A 10,721-nucleotide genomic window follows, 5' to 3' on the forward strand; every position below is an offset into this window, starting at 1 on the left:
ATAAATACTTATTTAATTTTTAGTGTTAATAATAAATACTTAAATATTATTACGGCTAAAAATTAAACTTAAATATTTATTTACAACTAAAATTAAACTTAAATATTTATACCACAAATTACTTTTAAAATTATATAATTGAATACAATACAAATTCTTTAAATTTGTTTTCATCAACCAACACTTTAAAAATAATTTCCAAAAAAAAAGGAGAACTACCTCATATTCTATTTTTTTTTTTTTTTTTTTTTAAATTTACGGTTTGGGTTTGGATATCCAATTTCACACCTAAATTTTAATATTAGCTTAAAATATAAAGAAAAATACGTAAAAAACTAAGTATCACTTTTTATTTAAGTTTAATACTTCATAAATATACTATTCCTACAAGTGTATTGTAGCTAAAAGTTTTAAATAATTAAAACAACAACATTTATAAGTAATAAAATAAAACAAAACATCATGAAAATAAATACACTAAACAATCAAGTGTTACAAATTCAACATACACAAAAAAATCTAATAAAAATATAATAAATATTTATTATATTTTTCAATATTTTTATTATATAAATAATTTTTTTAATATATATAAATGTAATTGGATTGGATCGGTTTTTAATTGGATTTTGAGATTGACATCCAGTAACCGATCCAATCAAATTAAAATCCAACTTTTAGCATCCAATCTAATCCAATTGTAATTGGATATCCAACTTTTTGTAATTAGATTGGATTGGATCGGTTCAGTTGGATTGGATTGGATGATGCCCACCCCTAGTTGTAGCGATAGTTACAATAGAAATTTTTATGTAAAATTTAATGTAAAAAAAATTGTTTTGAAGTTTCAAAATGAAAAAGTTTTCAAAAAAAAAAAAACACTTTAAAAATAATAATATGTGTTGACAGCACAATCGCCGACTTCTATAGGGTTTTCTAAACCAATTTTTCTTCTGTTCCTACGATTCATTCTCTTGGCCTCTGATCGTGTAGCTTTCACTCTCTCACTCTTCGTATCTGTCTCGGCCTCTGATTGTAATTTTCGTTCTGTGGTGGCTACTTATGGTTTCATCTCTGTTTCTGGAAAATTGAGGTACGCTGATGGGTTCTTCTCTAGATAATTGTGTATATGAATTATATGAGTTTAACAATAGCATAAGCTGGTTATTAGATTTGTTTTGTATCTCGATTAGGTAGGTTTAAAATATATTTGTGTTAATGTAATGCTAGAAATGTAGGGCATTTGCGTTTTGGGATTTTGTTTGTGAAGGAGGAAAAGGATATAGAAATATTTTTGTTTGGTTCTGTTTTTTGCTCCTTTTTTCTGAAAGCATTTTGAATCTTGTATTTCTTACCATATGTATTACCCTAACTAACATTTATGTGGTATAATCATATTAAACGCATCTTTGAAATTTGACCAGACCCCGGACACCATTAGGTTGCGTTTGGAAAGCTAAGAAAGAATTGAATTTTGGTGTAATTGGAGGTAATTACACAATTTAGTATTATTGTCTTGACTATGTAATATACTATGTAATATACTATAACTGTGTAATTGAAGAGTTTCATTTATACTCTCCAACTATCATGACCTATGAGAATTGACTTTAATTACTAAAAACTTTTCATTTTAAATATTGATTATGAAAAATATTACCCTTATGTAATTATTAATTATTTTGTCAAACAAGACATTAGAAATTTATATATAATTACTACTTTGTATCCAAACACGTTTTGTATTTATATTTTAAAATATAGTGTAATTATTAGTATGCGTAATTATTACCTTATTAATTACACGACTTAGTAATAGACATAAAGAGTTAGTTAGACTCAGCCTTGATATATGAGCAAGGTCAAAGCATAAAAACCAAAACAAATTTCCTCTACCTTCTTTAAAGCCTTGTGACTCTCATCAAGTCAGGAACCAAACACTGAAACTAGCCTAGTCCCAGTTAGGCAGAGATCAAGGGATGAGCGGAGCTCAATCCTTTTTGTTAAGGTTCGGGAATCATACATACCTTATCTGTGAGTCAAGAGTGATTTACAAACACACTCTTAATTAATTACTGAGAGAAATAATAAAGAAAATCTAATTTGAATGTTATAAATTGATGAATATGACTCATTTAATTACAAGAATAAGCTTTTTTTTTTTTTTTTTTTTTTTTTTGGTATTGATGAATGTTAAATCTTATATGTGGAAAAATTGTTACCTTTTTCTACAAGCTTAATAAGTATCCTGGATTTTTTTTAGTGTCTAGAAGGAAATAAAAAAAAGTGAATGAGAATACAATACAACCAACGCACCAACCATCTTTCCAATTTAGAAATTAATAATTTTTGTATAAACGAAAGAGAAAGAGAAAGAGTTGGAGTATATCTCTCTCAGTGTTTAGAAGAGGGAGGGTGTGTATGAATGGGTCTTTAAACTATTCATAGTGATAAATACTGATTTCCCTTTGTATGCAGAAAATGATTTCACTTTGAAATTTTTGTTTTATATGATTAGATTTTGTTGCTTCTGTGTGGATGAAGATATATTAAGCTTGTAATAAGTCTTTTGACTTAATGAAGCAAATTTAGTTTTAACAACATACACAATTATTCTTATACTTTATGCATAAGAAAACGCTCCACTGTATATTCTAAACTAATACATATTGTTTTGAAAAGTTGAAACAATTTTTTTCGCTACAACTGTTCTGATTGTATTCTTTTAGTGATTAACAGTTTCTGTTTAAGTTACCACTTTTTTGAAAAGAAAAAAATATGTTAAAAGCACAACAAATTCTGTTACATAGGCACTTATTTAATAGGAAAGAGATATATACATATTATATAGATAGATTTATATTCATGTAGATAACCACTTCTGAGCTGTTCTTTTCTTTTTTCAATTTCCGTTGCTTATGCTACATTCCGATTTTAGGTTTTAGTGATGAGACAAACAAAAACATTGAGGAAAAGGAAAATTCTCTGTAAAAATCTAAATCTGAACACAAGAAATTTTGTCCATTATTAATTTCAAACATGGCCTATGTCACAGAGTGATTGCTAGCTATGGTGATCTAAACAGTTGGTGAATTTGGCCCTGTATTTCAGAATTTCATGTGATGATATTAGAAACTTGGCCATACAAAGGAAAAGAAAAGAGATGAAAAAATAGGTCCTTTAAGCTTCTAAATAGTGTTGGTAATTCATTCTCAGTCCAAATTGTGTATACATTTCTAATTTCAATACTGAATAATATTCTATAGTACATTCTTATTGCATTTTGTTTGGTCACCCGTTCGAGTTAGTGTTGTACTAAATTTGTGAGAAATTAAATGGTTTTTGTTTGGATCATCTGTTTTTTGTTTTCACTTGTGTTTTTTTTTTGTGTGTGTGGTTATTATAACTTTGACTGATGCTCAATCAGATGGAACAATCGCTATCTTCTATCACTTACAAAGGCTCCATAGTTGCTGCAATTGCTGAAGCCAAGAAGCAGAGGAAACTATTTGTTGTTTTCATTTCAGGTATTCAATTTTCTGTAATGATTATGTTTTTTCTTCTGGAGTCATATAAAATTTAACATCCAATTCCATTTGGTTGGTGCTGCTCGTATATTATAATTCATTCTTATAAATGGAGAAATGATGTGGTAAATTACTGAATAATTATACATGTATCGACATAGTTATTTGTTTATACATGTATAGGGTGCTTCTTAGTTTGGGGCATTACTTTTGCTCCTACTGTAGGGACCTTTTTTATTTTTCCTACTTTAAGAAGTTATATCTCAATTTTTTTATATGATGTTGTATATTGTAGTTGTAAATGCATCTTGTTTGTTTTCGAAAAATTTTGAATGTTTTATAGTGTCGAAAATAAAGTTCAAAATAGTCTGTTGCGCCTGCGTAAAACAAAATAGTTTGAATCTTATTTTCGGCACTCTAAATTTTTCAGAATTTTTCGAAAACAAGCAGGATGCCTAGTATAATTATAATGTAAATCATCGTATAAATTCTTTTAGTTTATAATTTCTTTATATATCAAAAATAAGAAATGTCTTTACACTAAAAGCAAAACTAATGCTCACCAAAGATTTTCCTATATATATATGTATATATATTTTTAGAGGGATTCTTAGTACAACTAAATGCTAATTAATGTGCATTTGGACGATTTGTTAATTCCATGTTCAGTTTGCTCAATACAGAAACAAATGGACATTATTTTTATATATATACATACATATAAATTATAATCAAGTCGATGTATTTATATCTATTTTGCTTCTTTTTATGAGAAAGTTTTGGCTTCTGCTGTTGTATGTTAACGATGTGCATCATTAGCATCTAGCTTATAGTTATAGTCTTGTATTAATGACATGCATATAACATAAAAAGCTGTTAAAAACACTTTCATGATGTTTTAAGCTGTAAGGATGTTACATTCTTTGCAGAAAAGAGGTAATATTAAACTAAGTAATTCTATTAAATGGTTGAATAAATACTTGGAGAATTGTGGATATAATTACCATTAATTGTTTGGGTAAATAACACCATTGGGTGATTTTTTTCATTGTCATGCATATGCATAAATAAATGCACTTGATTTGTATTCTACTTCTTTAGCGAGTGCTTTGATCTATATAAAGGATGCTCGAATCATTTCTTTCATGAGTGCTTATGATTTATATAAAGATGCTCGAATTAATTGATCTCTTTTAGTCTGATTCTTAGTTGTACCTTGTATGCTTTATTTTTACTTTTTTAATTATTTTCTAACTCATTATTAGGTGAAGATGCTGAGTCAAACAGTTTGGAAAAAACTACATGGAATGATTTAAAGGTACACGTGTTCTTCCTGGTCTGCGTGGGTGTATATTTACATGTAAAATTGCTCAGTTATTCTTACACTTCATTAATGTTGTGTACAGGTGGTAGAGTCGGTACAGAAGTATTGCATTCTATTACATTTCTATGAAGGAAGTAATGATGCTGCACAGTTTTCTGCAATATGTATCCTTCTATACAAAGCTTGATTAATAAGCAAAATTCCTTTTATCTTTTATGCTACTGATTCTGGTGAACAATCTTTCTCTCTATTTGTGGTTCTCAGTAATATTGTTTAGTGGAGAACCTTAAAATTAATATTTATCGTAGGAAGTTGTAGACGCTTTTTCTTAGTTATCTTAGTCTATTCATTTTCTGATCATGGATGATGATAAATAATATAATTGACTTTATTGTCTATATTTCAAAAATCACATTCTTTCAGCCAAACAAAAGAGAAGAAGGCTTCAAAATGGTTAAAACGTTTGTTCTTTTGTGTTGATGTGTGCTTTCTCCTATTTTCCTTATATTTATCCGTGTCTAACAAAAGCTTTTTCTATTAAGGGCTAGTTGGCATCAGATGCATTGTTCGATTTTACTTGTTTCTTATTTATCTTTTCCCATTTATGGAACAAAAAAGTATCCTTCCATCAATTTAATTCAGACCCATATAAATCTATTCCTTGTGTAATAGCGGTTGGATACAATGGCATACAAGTTTGGCAAAATGGTATATTTCTCTTAAGAGTAATGATATGTGCACACATAAATCACACCCACACACTTATGTGACAAGTAATTTCAACCGATCATCTTTATTTAAGGTGTTTCCCACTTGTTAAAATTTACTTGCCACACATAAGTGTGTATCAAGTTTGTGGGTGATTTATGTGTGCACATTATTACTCTTTTCTTAAACCTTCATTCCAGGATTATTGATTTATACGTGGCAGTATCTAATACATTCTAAGACATTATTATTCTTTTATTATTTTGGTAGAGGGCTTTGTGAGTGCTGGAGTGCTAGCATCCAGTTTAGAGAAAGCTTGGCTGAGCCTTCACATACAGGTATGTGTTCGTTCGTTGTTTTCTTTCATTCTCTAGAGACACTTTTCCAATTTGTGTAGAGCCGGATGCTAGATTAACTGATCTTTATTCTGGCTTATTCTGACCAAGATGTGTGTTATGAGTATTATTTAAGTTCTGGTCATCTGGTGTCAATTGTCAAGTGTACATCAGGTATATATATTATGCCAATGAATGGAATGTGCTCACTTTAATTATTCAGTCTTCATTTTGGACATGACACCTTAAAAAGAAAAGTCTCTTTCTTGCATATTTATTAAAATAATGTAATTTATCTAAACTACAAAAGATTTTTTAGGGGAATAAAACGAGGATAAATAAGTAATTTAATATGTAAAAGTCCAAAAGTTATTGCCACTTTTATATAGTTATAGATTATAGATAAAAGGTATTGGCATTTGATTTCATTCTTCTTCAGGCATGAGAAGTTCTTTTTTAACTGAGAGTGAGTTCTTTCCCTTGCTTCATTGGTTGGTTTTTGGATAATTTTATCTCATGCAGTTAGTTCTGCCACTCATATGCTTATGTGTGTGTAGCATTTTCATAACAAGGGAGTAAAATATTTTATCAAATGTATAAATGTTTATTAGATGTTTTAATAAATTACAGGATACAACTGCTGCTGTCCTTAGTGCAGCTCTTTCTTCCAAGGCATCAGAACCATCAACTTCAAGAGTTTCTGGCTCTGCATCTTCTGATCAAGGAAGTTCAAATTTAGATGCTCAATCACCTTCAACAGACAAAAGTAAATCACCAGATTCTATAACCGAGGTTAACTCTGACAATAAAAAGGAGGATCAAATTCGTCAACACACTGTTGAGGTAGATATAAGATTCTAGCAATTGTGTGGTTATGTGAGTAATAATAAGCAATATGCATGATTTGGTTACTCTTATTTTTTTATTCTACAGGATGCCACAACTTCAGACTTACAAGAAGTTAATAAAACAGCATGTGCTGGTAAGAAGCCCATCTCATCCACTAAAGTTGATGACAAAGAATTACAGTGTCCTACTGTAGTTAACCTGGATAATACTGGAGCCGATCATTCTTCTACGAGAGTTAAAGCTAAATCTCTTGCTATGAAAAAAGCTACTGGTAATGATGTAGATGTTTCAGATGGCGGGTCAAAATCACTTAAAGTTAGTGAAGTTAAGCAAGATGATCAGGTGAAAGCTGTAGATAGTAAGAAGCCTACCCAGGTTGATAGCTGTGCTAAAGTCAACAGAATGAATGATGTATACTTAAACATTCGCATGCCCAATGGTGGAAACTTGCAAGGCAAATTCTCTGTATCGAGCACTTTGAGAATGGTAAAAGAATATGTTGTTGAACATCAAGATAGTATCATTGGCCCTTTCGATCTTGCCATTCCTTATCCACGCAAGGTATACAATGGCCAAGGTAGGTATGGGATAGATTCCCTTGTGTTTTTCATTTGCACTGTTCATTGTGTTGGTCATGGCCATGTCTTTGATAATCACGTGTGATGTGCCAATTGTGCTTGTCATTATTTTAATGGAGAAAAAAAGAGGTAAGGAAATTACAGAGAAAACAATAAGCGTGGAAAACTAAAATAAAAAATAAAGATAAAAAAGAATCAATTTTTCATGTTTGGTATGGATAGAATTGTATGGTAAAAAGTTCATTCAAATTTGTTTCCTACATTTTCCTTATTTTTCAAACTGAAATAAAAACTCCATTCTGAGTAATAACAAGTTTGATCAGTTTGAGGAAAATAAACTACACGTCATAGCTATTCTTTATATCGGCTTTGAAATTACATACATAGATATGCTTTTGCTTTGGCTTGGTAGGGCCTAGGAATACATTTTAGTATTTTTTAAGCATTAGAAGTTCACAGGTAACTCCCAGGTTGTTAAAGCTCAGGGTAAATTGTTTCTTTTTTCCCCCTAGCATTCCTGCTCACTTTCACGAATGTAGTCTCTCTTTTTTTTTTGTTTAATTGGGATCCTGCCTAACCCTACAATATTAAGGACTAGGAAAGGACACTATAACAATTGCTATGTAAATACCCTCGTGGACTTTATTCTTTTCTGTCTTAATTTTATGCAGATTTAAGCAAAACCTTGTCAGATTTGGGCTTGTTTGATAGACAGGCATTGATTGTGGTTACTCATCAAAGAGTGACTGATCAACCAATTTCAAGAAATATTGTTGAGTCCTCGAATGAGAGTACTGAGGGTTATTTTGCATACGCGAAAAGAATGTTTTCTTTCATCAACCCTCTCTCCTATCTTGGTGGTGGTTCTAGCTCTTCAAATTCTGGACACCAATCTCAACCTGGCGTGTGGGAATACAGTGAGCTTTCTTTTCTCTGCTGTTTTTTTTTTTTTTGAAAAATTCTTCTCTGCTGTTAAACTGCAGAACTTCTGAACAAATGTCATGATGGGAAAATTGATGAGATATGGAAATTTTCATGTATTTACATAGAAAATCAAATAACTTATTCATCATATTGGCAATCCCTGAAAAGTTACACATCATGTTAACAAACTTTCAGATTCACACATAACTTTCTTGTCGTGCGGGGCCATTTTCTGTTTGTTTAAAAGAGTTTAACATAAAACTTATGACTTCAATTTTCCTATTGTAGGTCCAGTACAGAACAATGGCAACCAAGAACAAAGGCCTCACTCAGCCTCTCCTCAAAGCCCTTCTGCAAGCAGCAGAAACAATAGTATGAGCAGGCAACCGACAACATCCCGTTTTGGAAGCAATGTTCACACTTTGAAGCATGACGAAGATGATGAGCGATTCAACGACAGAAATTCTTTCTGGAATGGTAACTCTACACAATATGGTGGTAATGACAATGGACACTAATTGCACTGAGCTCTAATTTGCTACGCAGCACCAGTTTCATTGTGTCTACTTCCAAGCAAATCTGAAATTGGCCCTGAAAATGACTGTAGATGAATTACCTTTGTGCAAACGCTGTTTTTTTTTTTTTTTTTTTTTTTTTTTTTTAAAAGATAATATGGAGTCAAAATAAGAATGTTGAAATGTATAAACTGTTACAAAAATAATATATTTCATAAAAGAGAAGCTGAAATGAAGAAATTGAAACTTTTATAATAACTTAATAAGGTGAAAATTGAATAGTACACTTTGGCCTTGTATCCCAGCCCTGGGGCTGCACACGGGAAGCCCGAAATTCGGCACATCTCTGTCTGGTCTGAACCCAGTGCACCTGCACACTCAAAAAAAGATTAGAAAACATTGGGTTTGGGTGACATCCGAGTGGTGTTCGGTCGGTATCAGCTGAAATATATTTTGTATAAGAGGACTGCTAATCACTATATTTTACACCCACTTTTGCACTCTATATTTTGTATAAGTGTTATTCTTCTAGTTCTTCACACATTGTAGAAAAAATGCGTATATAAATATATTTTAAATATTAAAAGGAAATAAAACAAGAATATATATTAAATTCTATAAGAGTAAAAATAATATTTAATATATATGTATATTATTTGTAAATAATATATGCGAAAACAGGATTAAAAAAATAATGTTTAGTGTATATAAATTTTTGGAGTCTTTTCATTATATTAATTACACTATATAATATATATCATTGCTTAATATTAATAAATTATGATATGATATAATTATCTTAAATCAGAGCTTATTTTCGCTTGTAAATAATTATTATGAGTTTAGTTCAATATATATTAATTTATTATTAGAACATTATAACTACAAAAGTTCATTGTTTTCCTTAATTAGTTCGATAAACACAACTAAATATATAATTGTGTATTTTATGATTAAATACTAAATTATTTCCCATGTTTAAAAAAGTGCTTTCCTAATGCTAAATTAAAAATAATAAATTACTGAGCTGCATAACAAAGCTAAAAGCACTCACAACAGCTTTTTTACTCTATCTTTTAAAATTCATCATCAAAACTTTAGTTTTTTTTTATTATTTATTATTTTTTTTATTTTACCTCAAACTTCTCCATTACATCATACAACAATTTTTTTATTTTACTTCTCTATTTCATTTAAATAATACATTTATAAATAAAATATTATACACATGGGTAATGTGTGTATGATGTGATTAGAAATGTCAAAATAATATTAAAAAAAATTTAAAGAACCACTATTCATGTAGTTAAATGTGGAGAAAGATTTAGCTCAAATAGCTCAAAATCTCGTGAGTTGTTTACCTTATCTGATGGAGCTAATATTTAACATCATTCTTTAATTTTTTTACATTTTAGCTATTATCAAGCACTAGTTGGGAGTGCCCTAAGAAAATAAGAGATCATCAATTAATTGAAATAATTAACCTATTTAAAACTAAGTACTAATCAAAATATATTAAAATTCACTACTTAATAATAATAATAATTGTTTATCGAAATTTTTTTAAAAAAATCAATTATTTAATATTAGAGCTAAAAAAAATACAATTGGAGGAATCAAATATGCAGACAACACTCAAATTTTTTTACGTGGTTGGTGCATCAATAAGCCTTAGTTTATGAGTCTGTATTATTATGAGACTAGTAAACACTCGCGCTTCGCAGCAGATATTTAAAAAATATAAAAAATTATTTACATAAAATAAATTATGTCTTTTATTTAATGATAATTAAGTCTTAAAATTGTATAAACTTTTAACATAGTTAATTTTTCATAGAATTCATAGAAGACGCCACGTCACTACTTTATGTTTTATTCTTTATGTAACTATATATTGATAAATATAGATTACTAAAATTAACACCTGTTATTTTTTTATTAGTTATATGTTTTTTTTGAAT

General features: G+C 29.5%; 1 protein-coding gene across 2 annotated transcripts; it reads left to right on the forward strand.

Moving 5' to 3' along the window:
• Positions 1 to 866: 866 nt before the first annotated feature.
• On the forward strand, positions 867 to 9,018 carry LOC115722510 (plant UBX domain-containing protein 11). Of its 2 annotated transcripts, XM_030651732.2 has the most exons (11): positions 867 to 1,093; positions 1,425 to 1,489; positions 3,428 to 3,527; positions 4,793 to 4,845; positions 4,934 to 5,015; positions 5,494 to 5,559; positions 5,830 to 5,897; positions 6,525 to 6,737; positions 6,828 to 7,320; positions 7,993 to 8,238; positions 8,534 to 9,018. In XM_030651732.2, the coding sequence occupies exons 3-11, from the start codon at positions 3,428 to 3,430 to the stop codon at positions 8,761 to 8,763; spliced, it is 1,551 nt and encodes a 516-aa protein (XP_030507592.2). In that variant the 5' UTR covers positions 867 to 1,093; positions 1,425 to 1,489; the 3' UTR covers positions 8,764 to 9,018. The 2 variants fall into 2 exon arrangements, with proteins under 2 accessions (XP_030507592.2, XP_030507594.2); XM_030651734.2 differs by lacking the exon at positions 1,425 to 1,489 and having other exon boundaries at positions 902 to 1,093.
• Positions 9,019 to 10,721: the final 1,703 nt, after the last annotated feature.

Source organism: Cannabis sativa, chromosome 9 (genome assembly GCF_029168945.1).
Source record: "Cannabis sativa cultivar Pink pepper isolate KNU-18-1 chromosome 9, ASM2916894v1, whole genome shotgun sequence".
In the NCBI taxonomy this organism is placed as follows: Eukaryota; Viridiplantae; Streptophyta; class Magnoliopsida; order Rosales; family Cannabaceae; genus Cannabis; species Cannabis sativa.